Here is a 21,517-nt window from a genome sequence, read left to right as displayed (position 1 = left end):
ATAATATCTTCCCTTTACATATTAGGTCCTGCACCAATCAGGCTTCATTTTTTGATGATGGATTTTAGATCGCATTCCATGCATATACTATTATTATCATTATTATTATTATTATTATCTAAAATACAACCCTAGTTGGAAAAGCACGATGCTATGAGCCTAAGCGCTTCAACAGGAAAAATAGTACTGTTTAGCATTTGAAATGGGATACATCTTTCCCCTCCATATTGACTTGGAAAATAAGTCAATCAAAGCATTATCAATTATAATGGAGAGAGAGAGAGAGAGAGAGAGAGAGAGAGAGAGAGAGAGAGCTGTAGTTAGGTTCTAGCAACAGGCCAAGGGGGTGGATTACCATGAAGTCTTCCCTGCGTGGGCAAAAAAATGCTACTTGTTGCAGTTATTGAAAGGCAATACTGTAAGACCTGACTTAAGAATACCATAATATGTGACAATGAGTTGAAATATCGCTATGTATTAAGATCACTGTCAAAATGAACTGCGTCAATGCGTCACTGTAAAAAAGAACTGCGTCGTAGGTCATCCCACAGGATATTCAGGAACCTGCATCTTGCTTCCATATGTGCACTGGATATTGATTTTAGTGGTGGGTGATGAACAGCAAAGTTAACAGTTCCATTCGTTAGAGGCCATGAGAACAAAAGATGATATAAGTTTTTAAGCTCTTGTTATTTTCAAGTTTTTATAGTTTATATATGAAAGATTTATTTTAATATTATTGCTTTCTACAAAGGTAGTAAAGCATGTGTTAGAATAGGAAATGAAGTGAGTGATTGGTTTCCGGTGAGAGTGGGTCTGAGACAGGGATGTGTGATGTCGCCGTGGTTGTTTAACTTGTATGTTGATGGAGTGGTGAGAGAGGTGAATGCTCGAGTGCTTGGACGAGGATTAAAACTGGTAGGCGAGAATGACCATGAATGGGAGGTAAATCAGTTGTTGTTTGCGGATGATACTGTACTGGTAGCAGACACAGAAGAGAAGCTTGACCGACTAGTGACAGAATTTGGAAGGGTGTGTGAGAGAAGGAAGTTGAGAGTTAATGTGGGTAAGAGTAAGGTTATGAGATGTACGAGAAGGGAAGGTGGTGCAAGGTTGAATGTCATGTTGAATGGAGAGTTACTTGAGGAGGTGGATCAGTTTAAGTACTTGGGGTCTGTTGTTGCAGCAAATGGTGGAGTGGAAGCAGATGTACGTCAGAGAGTGAATGAAGGTTGCAAAGTGTTGGGGGCAGTTAAGGGAGTAGTAAAAAATAGAGGGTTGGGCATGAATGTAAAGAGAGTTCTATATGAGAAAGTGATTGTACCAACTGTGATGTATGGATCGGAGTTGTGGGGAATGAAAGCGATGGAGAGACAGAAATTGAATGTGTTTGAGATGAAGTGTCTAAGGGGTATGGCTGGTGTATCTCGAGTAGATAGGGTTAGGAACGAAGTGGTGAGGGAGAGAACGGGTGTAAGAAATGAGCTAGCGGCTAGAGTAGATATGAATGTGTTGAGGTGGTTTGGCCATGTTGAGAGAATGGAGAATGGTTGTCTGCTAAAGGTGGTGATGAATGCAAGAGTTGATGGGAGAAGTACAAGAGGAAGGCCAAGGTTTGGGTGGATGGATGGTGTGAAGAAAGCTCTGGGTGATAGGAGGATAGATGTGAGAGAGGCAAGAGAGCGTGCTAGAAATAGGAATGAATGGCGAGCGATTGTGACGCAGTTCCAGTAGGCCCTGCTGCTTCCTCCGGTGCCTTAGATGACCGCGGAGGTAGCAGCAGTAGGGGATTCAGCATTATGAAGCTTCATCTGTGGTGGATAATGTGGGAGGTTGGGCCGTGACACCCTAGCAGTACCAGCTGAACTCGGCTGAGTCCCTGGTTAGGCTGAAGGAACGTAGAGAGTAGAGGTCCCCTTTTTGTTTTGTTTCATTGTTGGTGTCGGCTACCCCCCAAAATTGGGGGAAGTGCCTTGGTATATGGATGGATTATTGCTCTTAAACTTCTCTTCTAGTTATACCTTGTTTCAATTCCTCACTGGGCTATTTTCCCTTTTGGAGCCCTTAGGCTTATAGCATCCTGCTTTACCAACTAGGGTTGTAGCTTAGGAAATAATAATAATAATAATAATAATAATAATAATAATAATAATAATAATAATAATAATAACAGGTCGAGATGAAGAACCTCTATCAAATGTTTTAGTACTATGGAGAAATTGACAGGCGAATGTACCTGGGTTTATTGGATGTCTTAAAAGTTAGCATCAATGATCCTGACTTCTTATCGTAGGCATATACTTGAGTTTTATACGAGTTCGTGCCTACGGTGGATGCTACTGTACTTAATTTCCCTAGGTCCAGACTAACACAGCTTAAGTCGTTATGCAACGACCTCTAGTGAGTGTGAGTGTGTGTGTGTGTGTGTGTATACAGTATATATGAATAAAAAAATAATATATATATATATATATATATTATATATATATATATATATTATATATATATCATATTATATATATATATATATATATATGGCCATAGTTACAAGAGTACGAGAACCATTCTGGAGACAATGGTCTAAACGCATACTTCATCAAGTCAACGACACTTACTAGGTATTACCCTTTGGATTAAAATAGTCTTTGAAATACAGTGATGTCTTAATAATGTGTGTGTGTGTGTGTGTGTGTGTGTGTAAATTTAACTCCGTTCAAAGGTACTTTGTTTCTCTGCCCTCAGGGTTAGACTTTATCTTACAGTTCATTTACAGGCATGTCCGACGCAGCCAAGACATAATTCTTCACCAAAGAAAAAAAACTATATAGATAATTAACAATATCCTTATTTACGATTCTAAACAACAACACAGAGGAAAATTGCTCGAGATACCTATGTAGTTAATGTTCTATTAAACAGATGCTTGAAAAGTCGGTTCAAGCGAAACTCGTCACTAGGTTTCTAACGTTTCAACTACCTTTATTATTATTATTTTTTTTTTTTTTTTTGAGGTTAACTTACAGTAGAAATTGACATGAATTGTCAAGTTGTGGAAACACAGCGAAATATATTAAATATCGTCAATTTTGCTGACCGGTTCTGTGGTTTTGATTGATCAGCTGTGAAACAATTTTTCTTCGCATACACTCATAAGCTCATAGTTTTTTGTATATGGTGGGATGTTAGTGATGAGGTTAGGTTGATACAAAACAGTTTCCACTCTGAAGGAGAGAGAGAGAGAGAGAGAGAGAGAGAGAGAGAGAGAGAGAGCAAGGCGCTTGTTCCCGTGCTTGAATACTTTCTGGAACGTGACCCTGCTGTCATGCTCGAGTTCCGGGGGTTCCAGCGCTCTGTATTAATAGCGCCTTTTCAGGTAAACACTATTACAGCTACAGCTGGAACGCTACTCGTTCGGATGCCTTAATCACGAGTAATGGATTTCCTATGAATTTGCTCATTCTTGGTGCGCAACAATTCCATTACTGTTTTGGGCTTGGGTTCACTACTCGTGCTTTTGCGCAATGTGGTGTGTGAAATTACACACGATAATATAGTTAGTATACATACACACGTACGTACGTAGATATGTGTGTGTGAGAACTGTGGTTGACAATTCTCATAATAATTTGCTTAAATTAACAACTTTTCCTCTCTAATAATGTTTCTTTAACTCTAAGCTCATTTAAATTACAAGGAGTCAATCCAGACTTGAAATTAATTTTAAGGAAAATATAGACTATCACCATTTCAACATTGCGCAAAAAAAATGGTATAGTTCCAAGTTTTTATTCCTATTCTATTGTTTGAACATTATTCGCTAGTTGGTCCTCATTGGCAAACTCCTTGTTCTGAACAATTGGATATAAAAAAAATCCACTTCATAACATTTGTCATGATTCTGATCATCCATAACGTTCAAAACTTACCGAGCTATACTGTGAAGTACTAGATATGCACTTAATGCTAACATATTTGCTTAGCTTTTGTATGGTTTCGTTCCAACTGTGACCAAATAAAGGAATGTTCTTCCTTTTCCGTTATTCAGCTTAAGGTATCTCGCTTCACATTTAAATGATTTTATATTGCTTATTTTTCTGTTGTGATATCACTGATAGTTTTTTCTTTACTCATATATTTATTTGTTCAGAAGTGAATTGCTTTTCTTTCTGGGGTTTCAGCTTGCCAATTAATAATAATAATAATAATAATAATAATAATAATAATAACAACGAGTGTATCTTTCTACTGTACAACCTTTCACCATATATAGTGTTTTCCACATGGTGTCTATGTTTACATAACGTAAACTAACACACGTGTGCTTAAATAACAATCACCAGAAGCTAGCAAACAATGAATACAAAGAAATATAGCAAAGTAATCCGTACAATGTTGGAATTCCATTAAAAAAACATTAGCAAATAGCATACTCTACCACCAAGGTCTAGACCTTGCTGTATACCTTTCTTTCTCAGTGACCTTAATCGATACCGATATACCTATTGGCTATAAGTCGCCAAGCGTAACCATCATAAAGAATAACAAAGTAAAAGTAAAACATACACACGTGTATCCATAGGTACAATCAAACTAATCATGAATATAAATAAGTACGTATGTATGCCATTATCATTATTTGTTACTAGAACATTGCTGAACAAAGGCCTCAGGCATGTCTTGCCCCTTGTGTCTGTCTGTGGTCTTTCAATGCCAGTCCACACTTTCTTAGGTCGTCAAACTGCATATACACACACAATTACTTATCAAATTTTTAAGGAAACCCTAATCCCTCCACGTATTGAAATTGAAGAATGATACGCAATTCAGTAAATAGAATTGAATCAAGAAGTTTGAGAGATATTCTAAGGCATTAAAAATGAATATTTTTTAGTAAACGTGGCCACTGACCAGTGGAAAGGTGGAGCGAAGAGGAGAAAACTAAAAATTAACATAAGAAAAACAATGCTAATGGTGACTGGGAAGCTAGTTAAGGAATAAGTACTATAATGAAAGTGACCATATGGTTAAGTGGGAAATACAGTAGGTGTAAGGGTAAAATCTGTACCGAATGTAGCATGATGGTGTCGGGAAAGGCGTGCTCTGGATTAAAAATTTTACATGGAGCGAAAGACTTCTTAGAGTGAAACCCTTAGTTTTCCAAATTATACAACAAATTGGAAAATAGAAGGATTGAGAAACCCTGATGTGGTAGATAAGCAGCTTTTATAAAAAGTAGCGCCTATCTCTTCAACTTGGAGACAAATACTGGACTGTAAAGCAGAGAAAGATCAAAACAACTTGAAAATAACATTCCCAAAGGCAACAACATACTGTCAATGTGTACAGAGAAGATGTATTACTCTATGCATCAGAAACATGAACAAAAGAAGTACTGAGTGCAGACCTTCGCAACGGCAGCTTATTTCTCGAAACCAGCGTGCCTTTCCCAGAATCAATTATTCATTTCCACCTCTTTACATAAATTTAAAATCCCTGCAAGTTTCATTACGTTACGATTAAAATTGTGTCCGTATGGTTGATGACCGGAATCAGACCTTTTACTTGACCTTGACCTTCGACTTTAACATGTATTAATTGGCGTGGATTTTCATTCACTCAAACATGAACCACGTTTAAAGTCTCTGTGACAACGATGTCCAAACTTATGGACATTACGTGAATTAGGCATTTACCTGACAGTGACCTTAACCTTCGAAAACGTTATTTCCTGCTTTGTAAATAACAGTTAATCCCCTTCATTACTCTACGATTAAAATTGTGGATAGGAAGCTGTTCACAATCAAACAAACACACAAACATACGGGGGGGGGGGTAAAACATAACCTTCTACCAACTACCGTACGTTGGCGGAGGTCATGACAAGAGAAACGTTAAACCATCCTGATATTTGAGACCTTAGAATATGAGGATTCCTAGCTGAAGAATGGTAGGAAGATAAGGTGGTTTCGAATCATAATGATAAATGATAAGAAAATCTTAGTCAGAAAAAAACAAAAGTACATATACAAAAGGGCAGGGCCTAGGAAAAATTGACATGATTTCGGAAAGTAAAAAGTGAAGGATAGAAGAAAACGAAAAGAACTTTCATTATTTGAGTTTCATTTTCTGTTTACTCTCGCCAAGGGAAATATTTTAAGAGCAATGCGTAGACTCTACTTTAAATCAATGCTCTTGTAGAACTTCAAAACTTCAAAGTTGCAGCAAATGTTTTTTTGTTGAACAGGCTCACATAAGTCTTTCTATAGTTTATATATGGCATATCTGTTTTGACGTTGTTACTGTTTTAGAATGATTTATTGTTAATTTGCTCTAATCATTTATTTATTTCCTTATTTCCTTTCCTCATTGGGCTATTTTTCCCTGTTGGAGCCCTTGGGCTTACAGCATCTTGCTTTTTCACCTAGGATTGTAGCTTGGCTAATCATCATCATCATCATCATCATAATAATAATAATAAAATAATGAAGAAATTAGAAATTCATCTTTAAGTTATGATTTCACAAATTACAGTATTTAAATTGTAATACTGTACTAAGAAAGGACCAATCAGTTTCAAACTTTTATGGTTTAAAATAAACAGCATTTAACAGTATTATTATTATTATTATCATTATTATTATTATTATTATTATTATTAGCAAAGCTACAACCCTAGTTGGAAAAGCAAGATTCTATAATTCCAACTGCTCCTAGAGGAAAAAATTACCCCAGTGAAGAAAGAACATAAATAAACTATATGAGAAATAATTAACAATTAATAAAATGTTTCAAAAACAGTAACATCAAAACAGATATTTCATATATAAACTATAAAAAGACTTATGTCCGACTGTTCAACATAAAAACATTTACTGCAAGTTTGAACTTTTGAAGTTCTACCGACTCAACTACCTAACTCGCAGCACCAGATTATTTCAAGTGTTCAGATTTAGTCGTAAAAACTATCAACGTAGGTATGACACTCTTTAAATATTCATATACTGAATATGAATTCCTTATCATGAAATATTTAGTGGACCAACTGTTGGTTTCTCTAATGAGGCTCTTCATTAGACAGGTGTCTAATGTAAAGACAAGCTTTTAAGAAAAAAATCCAAGGTGAACAAGGCTTGTGATTAATAAAGATTAAGAGAACAAAAATCTGAACCTATTTCTAATGCTTTTCCAACAAACAGAGTAACAATAAGAAATAAATATTACATAAATGAAACTTTTCTCACTCATCAGTTAAATACTATATGCTACGTTTCAAAGCTGTCTTCAACTGCTAAAGAAAATACTAAATATCTGCTATGCTCACTTAGATAATGTACTGCTAAAACAGCTGTCCAAGATTGCTGAAGGTCAAATGGAATTGTCAAAGATTGCTGAAAGTCAAATGGAATTGTCAAAGATTGCTGAAAGTCAAATGGAATTGTCAAAGATTGCCGAAAGTCAAATGGAATTGTCAAAGATTGCCGAAAGTCAAATGGAACTGTCAAAGATTGCTGAAAGTCAAATGGAATTGTCAAAGATTGCTGAAGGTCAAATGGAACTGTCAAAGATTGTTGAAGGTCAAATAGAATGGTTAAAGATTACTGAAGGTCAAATGGAATTGTCAAAGATTACCGAAGGTCACATGGAATTGTAAAAGATTACTTAAGGTCAAATGGAACTGTAAAAGATTACTGAAGGTCAAATGTAACTGTAAAAGATTACTGAAGGTCAAATGGAACTGTAAAAGATTACTGAAGGTCAAATGGAACTGTAAAAGATTACTGAAGGTCAAATGGAACTGTAAAAGATTACTGAAGGTCTAATGGAATTGTAAAAGATTACTGAAGGTCAAATGTAACTGTAAAAGATTACTGAAGGTCAAATGGAACTGTAAAAGATTACTGAAGGTCAAATGGAACTGTAAAAGATTACTGAAGGTCAAATGGAATTGTCAAAGATTACCGAAGGTCACATGGAATTGTAAAAGATTACTTAAGGTCAAATGGAACTGTAAAAGATTACTGAAGGTCAAATGGAACTGTAAAAGATTACTGAAGGTCAAATGGAATTGTCAAAGATTACCGAAGGTCACATGGAATTGTAAAAGATTACTTAAGGTCAAATGGAACTGTAAAAGATTACTGAAGGTCAAATGTAACTGTAAAAGATTACTGAAGGTCAAATGGAACTGTAAAAGATTACTGAAGGTCAAATGGAACTGTAAAAGATTACTGAAGGTCAAATGGAATTGTCAAAGATTACTGAAGGTCAAATGTAACTGTAAAAGATTACTGAAGGTCAAATGGAACTGTAAAAGATTACTGAAGGTCAAATGGAACTGTAAAAGATTACTGAAGGTCTAATGGAATTGTCAAAGATTACTGAAGGTCAAATGGAATTGTAGATTATGGAAGGTCAAATGGAACTGTAAAAGAATACTGAAGGTCAAATGAAATTGCTAATGAGACTCAAAAGTGGTCAAGTTAGGACTCTTTGTTAACAAGTTCATTTATCCAGTCAACCAGTGAGACCATTCATTGTAAAACATAAATATCTGCCGCCAACCAATAATCAACAGGGCCTAACTCAAAATCTAAATCATTTGGTTTTTTATATATAATAATTCAGTATACATATTCTATATTGGAAAGTAAGCAAGATGTTATTAGTTTATATTGTAAATTTTTAAGTAAATACAATACTTTATGTTAGTATATAACTATCAAAGTATCAGACATTTTATATAAAACCTAATTTCCTTATTACTTCACCATTGTTTAGTCTTTTTCTTCAAGAAAAACTCTTTAAACTTCCGATAAAACTCTCGACGTAAACACTGCAGCTTTCCAAATTATCTTTATTCGCAATTAGCAGAAACCCTCCCCCCCCCCGGCTCTCTCTCTCTCTCTCTCTCTCTCTCTCTCTCTCTCTCTCTCTCTCTCTCTCTCTCTCTCTCTCTCCTCCTCTTCTCTCTCTCTCTCTCCTCTCTCGTCTCTACTACTACTACTACTTACATTCCTCTCGTAAAATTTGTAGGTCATACTTACTATCCAATTCCTCAATTATATGGTAGACTTACCCACAAATAAAATCTAATAAACCCTTAGAAATTACAAGCGCTACTGTATAGACTAAGTAGTTGGTGTATGAACAAAAGCAAATCAGTATAACTGCATCAAACTACAAGTATCCATACTCACTTCTTTCATGCTCTCCACTTGCTTGAACATTCCCTGAGCTTGGGATAACAATGTGTCTGCTGAGGAGTCATGATCTCGCAGGCGGGTGGCCAACTTTCGAGCGTCAGTCAGCACCTGCTGTAACACCGACATATTGTCTGCATAGAAAAAACAAAAATCATTGCCCATTCTAATCATGGTTAAGACAAATAACACTGAATTACTGAACTAACATTCAAATTCAAAGCAATTCAAAGCTCAGCATTAAACAAACTATGTATATAACTTATTTGTACATGAACTTTCTTCAGACTCCATTAACATCATCATTATTTGATCGAAAAATAATACTTTTTTCCCTGGAAAAAAAATTTTCTTTCGATGTTGTATAACACCTAATTAGCATCTAATAAGGAGAGCCAGTCTAATCTGGAAAAAATATTTTTCAAGTATAACTATAGAAATACAATAGCTTATAGGTCTCTATGTTAAATGATACAAGTAGGCTACCTGTACAACCTTAACTTACTTTCAATATAATCTAATCAATACATATTACATACTTTTATCATCATACATCTTAATCCTGTTCTCAAGAGAGTGAAGCACCAGAAGAGCCTAGCCCTCCGGTTTCTCAGTAACTCACATCTCTCAATATAGAGTACAAATAATTGTAAGATTCATAATACTGTACTTGTAAAAATCATACAGTACTATATAAAACATTCTTAACCAAGCTGAAAGTAAATAATAATCTGATATTTAAAGAAACAACCTAATCTTGACTTTATTACAGCACCGGGTGACAGGAACCAAAGTTTGTACAAAATACAATATGAGGAAACTTTGTAATTCCATCTTGCATGTACACACGCACACAGTACTGCTTTGTGAAATCCTGTGGAGCACAGTGCAAATACAGTAGGCCTTAAACAGTATAGCATTCAGATACTTAAATACATATCTATTAAATAAAAGCTGCTACTTAGCATGCTTCTTATTCTTTTAATTGCATCAAAAATTTAAAACAAATTGCATGTTTCAAGAGAAAAAGTCTAATGTCTGACATACAGTATCATTAAAAGTTCTTCCACAGTTACATAAAGCACCATATTCTTTCTAAAAATTAATATAGTAATGTAATACTAATCCAGCCATCAAGTGCAGTGCTGTAATCATTCCAGGATAAGAATAAGTGCTGTAACCCTTAAAGACATGAAAGTAAAGCACAGCAAGTTAATAATTCATTTTAACTCACTCTAACTCATATGAAGGTAAGTCGGGCAGCTGACTCCGACTACGAGCAAGCATGCAATAATGAAGAAAGAGAAATATTACTACTTTCAATGTTAAAAATCAGTCTGCAATCAATAAGCATTACAATCATGGTCATTTTGACATAATAAGCAACAAACACGAATAAACTTTTAGTACTGCAATGCAACTAGTAAGGCAAGAATGTTCAAACCTTAAAACATCTAGGCAAACCTGATTAGGCGCATTTCCACTGAATGATACTGTAACAGAATGGAATGCATATACAACAGTACAATATACGTACGGTATATCAATTTCCAATTCTGTTCTTTAAATCTGGGAAATTATTTAACTACTACACATTCAACTATGTCTAAGTCCAAACTGCAAATATGCTAGCTACCTTATCAAGCTACGGAAACATTTATATGCAATGAATTCCTTTTTTCTTACTCAAATAGTATATAACACCTGCTGAGTTAGGAATGTAAAAAAAATGTTATTTTCATTAGTAAAATAAATTTTTGAATATACTTACCCGATAATCATGTAGCTGTCAACTCTGTTGCCGACAGAAATCTACGGTCGGGATACGCCAGCGATCGCTATACAGGTGGGGGTGAACACCACAGCGCCATCTGTGGTCAGGTACTCCAGTACTTCTTGTCAACACCACCTCAATTTTTTCCTCGGTCCACTGGTTCTCTATGGGGAGGAAGGGTGGGTCAATTAAATCATGATTATCGGGTAAGTATATTCAAAAATTTATTTTACTAATGAAAATAACATTTTTCAATATTAATCTTACCCGATAATCATGTAGCTGATTCACACCCAGGGTGGTGGGTGGAGACCAGCATACATGTTAACCAAGAAGCTAAGTATCCCGTATTTTATTTTATTAGTTATTCAAAAATAACATAAAATAAATAAGTACCTGGTAAGGAAGACGACTTGAACCATTACTCTGCCTTTATTAAGTACGTCTTTCTTACTGAGCGTAGCGGTCCTCTTAGGATGCTGAACGACTCTTAGGTGCTGAAGTATAAAGGGCTGCAACCCATACTAAAGGACCTCATCACAACCTTTAACCTCGGCGCTTCTCAAGAAAGAATTGACCACCCGCCAAATCAACAAGGATGTGGAAGGCTTCTTAGCCGACCGTACAACCCATAAAAAGTATTCAAGAGAAAGGTTAAAAAGGTTATGGGATTATGGGAATGTAGTGGCTGAGCCCCCGCCTACTACTGCATTCGTTGCTACGAATGGTCCCAGGGTGTAGCAGTTCTCGTAAAGAGACTGGACATCTTTGAGATAGAATGATGCGAACACTGACTTGCTTCTCCAATAGGTTGCATCCATAACACTCTGCAGAGAACGGTTCTGTTTGAGGGCCACTGAAGTAGCCACAGCTCTCACTTCATGTGTCCTTACCTTCAGCAAAGCAAGGTCTTCTTCCTTCAGATGAGAATGTGCTTCCCTAATCAGGAGCCTGAATAGGTAAGAAACTGAGTTCTTAGACCTTGGAAGAGAAGGCTTCTTGATAGCACACCATAAGGCTTCTGATTGTCCTCGTAAAGGTTATGACCTTTTTAGATAGTACCTAAGAGCTCTAACTGGGCAAAGTACTCTCTCCAGTTCGTCCCCCACCAAGTTGGACAGGCTTGGGATCTCGAACGACTTAGGCCAAGGACGTGAAGGAAGCTCGTTTTAGCAAAAAACCGAGCTGCAAGGAACATGTAGCCGTTTCAGATGTGAAAACTATGTTCCTGCTGAAGGCGTGGATCTCACTTACTCTTTTAGCTGTTGTCAAGCACACGAGGAAAAGAGTTTTTAATGTGAGGTCCTTAAAAGAGGCTGATTGGAGAGGTTCAAATCTTGATGACATAAGGAACCTTAGGACCACGTCTAGATTCCAGCCTGGAGTGGACAACCGACGTTCCTTTGAGGTCTTAAAAGACCTAAGGAGGTCCTGTAGATCTTTGTTGGTGGAAAGATCCAAGCCTCTGTGGCGGAAAAACCGCTGCCAACATACTTCTGTAACCCTTAATCGTAGGAGCTGAAAGGGATCTTACGTTCCTTAGATGTAACAGGAAGTCAGCAATCTGGGTTACAGTGGTACTGGATGAGGAAACTGCATTGGCCTTGTACCAGCTTCGGAAGACTTCCCCTTTAGACTGATAGACTCTGAGAGTGGATGTCCTCCTTGCTCTGGCAATCGCTCTGGCTGCCTCCTTCGAAAAGCCCCTAGCTCTTGAGAGTCTTTCGAAAGTCTGAAGGCAGTCAGACGAAGAGCGTGGAGGTTTGGATGTACCTTCTTTACGTGAGGTAGACGTAGAAGGTCCACTCCTAGAGGAAGAGTCCTGGGAATGTCGACCAGCCATTGCAGTACCTCTATGAACCATTCTCTCGCGGGCCAGAGCGGAGCCAACCAACGTCAGCCGTGTCCCCTTTGCGAGAGGCGAACTTCTGAAGTACCCTGTTGACAATCTTGAACGGCGGGAATGCATACAGGTTGAGATGGGACCAATCCAGCAGAAAAGCATCCACGTGAACTGCTGCTGGGTCTGGAATCGGAGAACAATACAACGGGAGCCTCTAGGTTATCGAGGTAGCGAACAGATCTATGGTTGGCTGACCCCACAGGGCCCAAAGTCTGCTGCAAACATTCTTGTGAAGGGTCCACTCTGTGGGGATGACCTGACCCTTCCGGCTAAGGCGATCTGCCATGACATTCATATCGCCCTGAATGAACCTCGTTACCAGCGTGAGCTTTCGATCTTTTAACCAGATGAGGAGGTCCCTTGCGATCTAGAACAACTTCCACGAATGAGTCCCTCCCTCCTTGGAGATGTAAGCCAAGGCTGTGGTGTTGTCAGAGTCCACCTCCACCACCTTGTTAAGCTGAGTCCACCTCCACCACCTTGTTAAGCTGGAGGGACTTGAAGTTTATCAAGGCCAGATGAACCGCCAACAGCTCCTTGCAATAGATGTGAAGTGTCCTTAGCTCCTGATTCCATGTTCCCGAGCATTCCTGTCCGTCCAAAGTCGCACCCCAGCCCGTGTCTGATGCGTCAGAGAAGAGACGGCGGTCGGGTTTCTGAACAGCCAAAGGTAGACTTCCTTGAGAAGAAAGCTGTTCTTTCACCACGTGAGAGTAGACCTCCTCTCTTCGGAAACAGGAACTGAGATCGTCTCTAGCGTCATGTCCTTTATCCAGTGAGCCGCTAGATGATACTGAAGGGGGGGAGGTGGGGTCTCCCTAACTCGATGTACAGGGCCAGCGATGAAAGTGTCCCTGTTAGACTCATCCACTACCTGACTGAGCATTGGTTCCTTCTCAGCATGCTCTGGATGCAATCTAGGGCTTAGTATATCTTTGGGGCCGACGGAAAAGCCCGAAAAGCTCGACTCTGAAGATCCATACCCAGTTAGACAATGGTCTGGGATGGGACGAGCTGGGACTCCTCAAAATTGACCAGGAGGCCCAGTTCCTTGGTCAGATCCATAGTCCATCTGAGAATCTCCAGACAGCGACGACTTGTGGGAGCTCTTAAAAGCTAGTCGTCTGACGGAGCCGGACACAAGATCATGGTACTGCTGCACAGTCTGTGAACTGTCAACCATGGGGAAGCGAGGAAGTACAGTGACAACCCGAAGCTGTCTAGACTGTCTGGGTCGTACAGACAACTCCTTATCGGGTTGCTGAGGTTGCCGCACTGCGTCACAACAAGTCACTTCTGCTGGTTGTTGAACGTCTTCCCAGTGACACACTGACTCCGTAAACAAAAAATCCTCTAACAAGGACTAAGCTTGGACTGCATGTCTTGCAACACATCTCAAGGTCTATGGGAGCAGGTGTGGTAACAGACGGGGTTAGCGACTGAAGTGGAACCATTACCCTCCCTGGAAGCATGCTATGCTTAAATAAAAGTCCATAGGAGGCTAAGCAGCTAAAGGCTCCTCTCCAAATGACAGAGTCCTCAAGGGAAAATCAGAAGGAGGGAGAATAGCACTTTCTCATCTACAGGAACCATATCCGAGAAAAGCTAAGTTCTCTCAGTGAGGGTTTCACTGGTGCAAAAGCAGCAGACTAGAAGGCAACGTTATGAAACTGCTTGACAGTCTAGTGAGTTGGCAACAACCAAAGATGTGTGACTGAGAAGCATGCGGTAAGGTATGCAGAGCATGCTGTATGTAGAGCATGCTGTAAGGTAAGCAGAGCATGTTGCATGGCGTGCGGCTTATGCTGCATGGGATGAGGCTCATGCTGCATGGGATGAGGCTCATGCTGCATGGTATGAGACTCATGCTGCATGGGATGAGGCTCAAGCTGCAAGGGACGAGGCTTATGCCGCATGCGTTGAGGAGGATGCCGCATAGTATGAGGCTCCTGCCTCATGGGTTGAGGCGGTTGCCGCATAGCATGAGGCTCCTGCCTCATGGTTTGAGGAGGATGCCGCATAGCATGAGGCTCCTCATAAGCATGAGGCTGCCTCATGGGTAGAGGAGGATGTCGCATAGCATGAGGCTCCTGCCTCATGGGTTGAGGAGGATGCCGCATAGCATGAGGCTCCTGCCTCATGGTTTGAGGAGGATTGAGGAGGTAGCTGCGCAGAGAGAGGCTCATGCTGTGAAGAATGCGGTTGCTGCATGCGTTGAGGCGGCTGCCTCATAGCATGAGGTTCCTCAAGAGTTGAGGCTCTTGCCTCAAGAGTTGAGGTTCTTGCCTCAAGAGTGGAGGTGGCTGCCGCAAGAGTTGAGGTTGCTGCCTCAAGGATGGTGGAGGTTGCCGCAACGCAAGAGGTTGCTGCACAGAGCTGGTATCTGGCTACTCCCAATGCGGCAGCTCACGCGTGGAGGTAGGTTGAGGAACCTCAACATCATACGTCTGGCAGGGTGGACTGCGCAGAGGTGGAGTTGAGGTTGCTGCCTCGAGGATGGTGGAGGTTGTCGCACCGCAAGAGGTTGCTGCCTCGAGGATGGAGGAGGTAGTCGCAACGCATGAGGCTCCTACCTCAAGGGTAGAGGAGGTTGCTGCAAAGCATAAGGCTCCTGCCTCAAGTGTTGAGGAGGTTGCCGCGTGGCAAGAGGCTCCTGCCTCAAGGAAAGTGGAGGTTGCTGCACAGAGCTGGTATCTGGCAACTCCCAATGCGGCAGCTCACGCATGGAGGTAGCTTGAGGAACCTCAACATCATACGTCTGGCAGGCTGGACTGCGTAGAGGTGGAGGAGCGCTCGCAGGAGGAGGTGTGTTAACCTTCTCTGCCTGAAACTCCTGCATCAACACCGCAAGCTGAGACTGCATTGTCAGCAGCATAGACCACTAGAGTTTAAGAAAGACAACAACAAACGGAGCTACTGTCCGTTGAAACTGAGGGTCTAAAACAGCTGGTGCGGCAACAGACGGAGTTACTGTCTGTTGCGATACCACCTTGCCTCTCTGGGAGGTGTGCAGTTGTCGTACTGCAGCAAGTCCGAACTGACCCAGTGCTAATGGCACCACCTAGGAGTTGGACTTGCGCGGAAGGGACCGACTTGCACTTAAAAGCTGCAAGATTTGGTCCATGGTTTCTGCGAGAAACCTCTTCCGCAGACGAGGAATAAATGGGCTCTCTCGTCTTTGTGTGGGTGGGGTGATCACGTCGGCTACGTGAGTTGGTTACACCCGAAACCACGGAGGGAAACGTCTGTTCGTCGATCAAGGCCTGCTGAACCCATAAGTCCTTCGACATTACTTCTCCCCTGGGCTTGGGAGCTTGTAAGAGGTCCCAGACTAGGCGAACAACTGGCACGAACAGACGAACCCTCGAACACAACACTGTAACACTTTGCGCTTATCACTTTATCACTTTTGATTTTCTGTTTGCACTTATTTCACTGAACTCGAAACTTTAAGTGGTTTGTACCTGAAACACGCAATTCTATCCTTCATTAAAAGTTAGTAATTGCGAAAACAGTATTACAATGTAACAGAAAAACATAATGAAAGATAAATAATTCAGTGGCTGGAAAAGAGACTAAACACTAGATCAAATAAACTACGTTTAAAATCTCTCACCGCATAAAGCCTGAAAACAAGAATAAAACTCTAGAAACGTTTACCTTCTTCCCTAAAGAGACTAGGGAGAAGAGCAAAAACGATAACAACGTTACCCGCTTGAACGAAACGTTTATCCTCCTCTCTCTCTCCCTCCGTCTCTATCTCTCTCTCTCTCTCTCTTGACTTAGCACCTGAGAGAAGAGCCCAATTATATATATCGTTAAAACATATTATTGTTAAAGGAAAAAAACTGAAAGGTTTCCCAAATAAAAAGTTCCTTTATTAGAATTAAAACCATTTAAGCTAAGAAAGAATGAACAAAACGCTAGAATCGGTTTACTCTTACTGCAACGTGACACCGTGATAGACTCTCTCTCTATCGTAACGATAGAGCGCAAGTTGAACGTTCTGAACGTCAACAACTGCAGAGACAAAACAAAACGTTAGTTCAACTTTGAAAACAGTACAAGACTATCAAAGAAATTCTTTCAAAAACATTAAAATAGCATAATATGTTAACAGGTAAAAACGAAATGACGGGCTCAATGTTAATTAACTTCGGTTCCAAGAAAAGACCGCCTACTATTAGGAAGGTCGAATATAAACAAATATAAAAATTAATTTTAATAAGTTTATAATAAAAGGAAGTTAATCAAAGAGGCCTATAAAAGGCGGAGAGATATAAAATAAATCTAGAACCTTGTTAAGCAAAATTAAGAGAGTCTATACTCTCTTCGACACCAACACTTCCGTCTAAGGGAAGGGTCGGCCATTTAAAAGTGAAAGAGAGTTCATACTCTCTTCGTACCAAAATTAAATCAAAAATTAAATCAAATTAATTCCAAAAACTTGCTAAGCTAATGATATAGCTTCCTGAATAGCGAAGCTAAACTCTAGAGCAAATACATCACCAAATCGTGAGCAATAACTCCAGAATCAACAGCGTATCCATGTAGGTCTAGCCGGAGGCACGACAGAGGAAAAATTGAGGTGGTGTTGACAAGAAGTACTGGAGTAACTGACCACAGATGGCGCTGTGGTGTTCACCCCCACCTGTATAGCGATCGCTGGCGTATCCCGACCGTAGATTTCTGTCGGCAACAGAGTTGACAGCTACATGATTATCGGGTAAGATTAATATTGAAAAATTAGCCTTGTTCACAGAATAAGAGCAATAGATGAACATAAATTCTACTACATGAATTACATATATCATAGTACTGTATAAGTGCAGAATTCTAGTGACCATTTGACACTATACATTCCATCTACAGAACAAAATGTATAGTCAACTTGGTCTCGATGCTTTCAAATGCAGCCTTAGTACTTAACTGGAACTTGATCCAAAGGTTCTCATAATAATTTATATTTTTCTATCTATCAATAGGTTAATACCAATTGTATGTTTATCCATAATGTGATACTAATTGAAGGCTAGACAGCTAAAATTTGACATAATAGACGTGTGAAATTGACCATGAAAATTTCGGAGATAGTCACCGGAGAAAATACTGCAATTCTCCACACATTGTGGGTCACTGGGATCTGGATAATTCCACTAAAACACACCTCCAAATTATTACTTTCATTGTGAGGCTAGTACATGCTTACTGTAGTCTTACGAATGCTTTCGTCGGCTGGTTAAAGATTACAAAAACCTTTAATTCCTCCTAATGACCTCTAACTAAATTCCCTACCTCTACATCAACTAAATCATAAATAACCCCAAATCATACATTTTTGTGTGCCTATGGCAACTAATCTGGTAAGTACTATCATTCAATTTTCTACAGTTAGGACTATTTTGTTAATTCTTATGCTAAATTAAATTCGGGCATAAAAAAGCTCTCATATTGGGGAATTTTAAACAATGGCAAAACGCACCCACTAAATAGTACTAATGCAGGTAACTGGGAGATCACAGGGGATCATTAATCATCATTTACAACATGATGCCAAAAGAAAGATTGCGAGGGGGCACCTTTGGTTAGGACATGTCTCTTTGATTTAGTAAATTGGATTGGACTTCCCAGGTAGTTTTCAGCAGATTGGGTACATCATATAATTTCTTTAATAGATTAGCATATGGGTGGGTTGGTTAGATATGGTTTGGTTTGGGGGAGCCTTTGTATATCAGCGGCCAGTTCCTCCAGTGAGCATAAAATATGGACACTAACTAAAACTAAACTTTACCCCTAACCTACAAGCCGTGTCCTTACCTACTCACCTACGGAGGGGGGGGGGGGGGGCCTTACAGTTACTCAAGTCTTCATCTTACATACAGGTGGGCGCTATCATACATACAGGTGTCCGCTATCATACATACACCCCGGCTTGGGATCTTTTAGGTTAGGGTATGTAAATTTTAGGATGTTTTTACTAAATTTCAAATGCAATATAATCAACATCCACTCACAGAATTTCCATTTTCTATGCCTGTGCTAACCCCTGTCAGCCGATCTACAACTTTCCTGAAATACTAAACCAAAGGCCTGACTGTTCCACGACCAAAATCCCATAGCTAACGCCAGGCTACGTGCAATAATAGTCGAAGGTCTATCCATAGCTGGCATTAGGATAAAATATACCAGAAGATCCTTCTCAAATTGTCAAACCCTTTAAAAGACCAAAGCTTGGCTCTCTTTGTCAGTCAGGATCAGAAAATATGTTAGACTGGCTTTCTAAAGTTAATCTGTCCTTACCATACCCTGCCCGATGTACACTGCCAAAAGGGTATCCTGTCTACGGAAGAATAGGCAAGGCAGGGCTAGATTAGAGTTGCATTTAAATTAATCAAGACTTTTCTTAAACCCAACTCATATTATCGTATCAAAGAACCAAAATCTTGGTCCCCAACTTACAAATGAAGATAATCAGTCAAGGTTAACTTCAACTTTGATTAGCAACCTTGCTCCTACGGCAGACCATCCGTAGAGTGAACAAGTGCTCATGGAAGCATTGATTAATACCCATTAATATTACTTAAATTATTCAATACGGACTTTCTGTTAGCCTTACCATGCATCTGGAACTATTCACAATTCAAACGTATTACAATATCATGCCAAAAACAGATCAAATTCACAATATTATCAACACAAACAAGATGTCTGCAAATACAAACATTCCACTGTCCCTGTATATGATAAAGGTCACTTCCGAATAATGTTTCTTTTACTTATGAATATTATAAGCAAATACAACAGTTTCAGTTAATTACATATGATCATGTACATATTATAATCATATCTCTATAATTAATATGTATTAATTTAAGAAATATATAATTATCATGATATGATCATAGTGCGAACCATTTGTAGGGAAAGATGCCGTTCATTGGCCTTTTCCTGATTATTTTATAGCATGATAGAGTTCTTTAATGATAAAATTGCAAATAATATTTCATGGTTTGATACAATATTGCTTTTATATGTGATATTTCAGTAAAATAAGTTATCAGCTAACACTTTTAAGCAGCAATACCTACTTTGGAACTTACTTTATACGGTAGATTCTTTGTTCTAGATTGCCCCAAAACAAATAAAAACACGGCGGATAATCATTGGCAAGGATCCCTAAACATGACTTTTTTTCTTCTTTTTTTTTTTGGGCTCAAATTGGTTCATTCACCTACGGTGCAAAGAACTCGTCAATAATAGCAAGCTAGTACAAAGCAGCATAGTGTCTTATATATCTCTTTTATAAAAAAAAAAAAGTATTTTCAAAAAGTCCATACACCTTCATCGACATGGCCGTACCAAAGAAAACAAAAAAAGAAAAAAATAATTGTGACGTGTATACATTACGAAAGTGCTTAAGCTAAGACTTAGTTGTTCGTTCGTTTGTTACACTGCTTGTCCTTTTTGGCCAGACAAGGCTATGCAGCTCGCAAGAGTAGTAGGCGTTGCATCTATTGAACAGACTGTATACAGTAGGACATTTCTACAAAAATATATGGCTCAATTGAGACCAAAACAATATTAAAAACGGCTATGGAAAATGGGAAAAAAAATCTTTAACATCTAGAATAAAATAAGGTAACAACAGCTTGTATCAGAAGCAAATAAAGAATAGGGTATATAGAAATTGATTGCAATTTGCAATATAGAAAAAATGGGATGTAAGAAAAGAAACAGGAAAATTGTTTGAATCATGATCAAGAGGTTTAGGCATTGTATACCTAGATTTCAATGTCATTGCTAGAGGATGAAACTAGAAAATTATAGGACAGCCATCCACCTACTTTTACACTTAATATTTTATCTTAAAATAGTTGATTTGTGAGATAATGGCGATATATTGAAAAACAGAAATTATTGAGGTTTTCTCTTACTGTGGTCATATTTTTCTTTACAAACTCCAAATTTAATTTTCTGTAAAAATTTTAAAATGCTGACGGCTCCTTAAATGATTCAGAAAGAACATAAGTAGGCCTTTAGCTAATCATCACCATTATCTCCTCGTACGCCTATTGACACAATCTTATTGCTTGAATAATTTTTTTTTTAAATCGGGATTATTCGATTTTAATGTTTTTTTTTTCTTTTGGTCCAAGCTATTCTCATTTTCGTTTGTTTTTATGAATGCACTCTTTACATGATTAATATTATGTAGCTTTTGTGTAGCCTAATATTTATGTATAGTCTACAAATGTATACAGACTTATAGCATAAAGAGAGAGAGAGAGAGAGAGAGAGAGAGAGAGAGAGAGAGAGAGAGAGAGAGAGAGAGGAGAGAGAGAGAGAGAGAGAGAGGGGGGGGGGGGCAGCAACTTCTATTCTACTGCAAGAACAAGGCCTTAGACTCTCAATCTCGTTTGTTTTTTATTAATGTACTCATTACATAATATATATTTTGTTGCTTTTGTGTACTACTTGTGTATAGGCTATACACGTAAACACACTTATAACCTCGCTCTCTCTCTCTCTCTCTCTCTCTCTCTCTTCTCTCTCTCTCATCTCTCTCTCTCTCTCTCTCTCTCTCTCTCTCTCTCTATATATATATATATATATATATATATATATATATATATATATATA

The 21,517-nt window shown here is 38.8% G+C and overlaps 1 protein-coding gene across 3 annotated transcripts in view; it reads right to left on the bottom strand.

The window, feature by feature from the left end:
- Fgop2 (Fibroblast growth factor receptor 1 oncogene partner 2) overlaps positions 1 to 19,631 on the bottom strand; it is a 42,449-nt gene extending 22,818 nt beyond the window's left edge. For 2 of the 3 annotated variants that reach the window (XM_068371474.1, XM_068371476.1), the window contains exons 1-2: positions 19,494 to 19,631; positions 9,198 to 9,334 (exon numbers count right to left, since the gene is read on the bottom strand). In XM_068371474.1, the coding sequence (XP_068227575.1) occupies positions 9,198 to 9,334; positions 19,494 to 19,500 (144 nt within the window). In that variant the 5' untranslated portion in view covers positions 19,501 to 19,631. Of the gene's footprint in view, positions 1 to 9,197; positions 9,335 to 10,434; positions 10,474 to 19,493 lie in introns of all 3 variants that reach the window. The other variant, XM_068371475.1, reaches the window with a different exon arrangement.
- Positions 19,632 to 21,517: the final 1,886 nt, after the last annotated feature.

The sequence above is a fragment of the Palaemon carinicauda genome, chromosome 4 (assembly GCF_036898095.1).
Source record: "Palaemon carinicauda isolate YSFRI2023 chromosome 4, ASM3689809v2, whole genome shotgun sequence".
NCBI lineage: Eukaryota > Metazoa > Arthropoda > Malacostraca > Decapoda > Palaemonidae > Palaemon > Palaemon carinicauda.
This window is presented reverse-complemented; position numbering and strand designations above follow the sequence as displayed.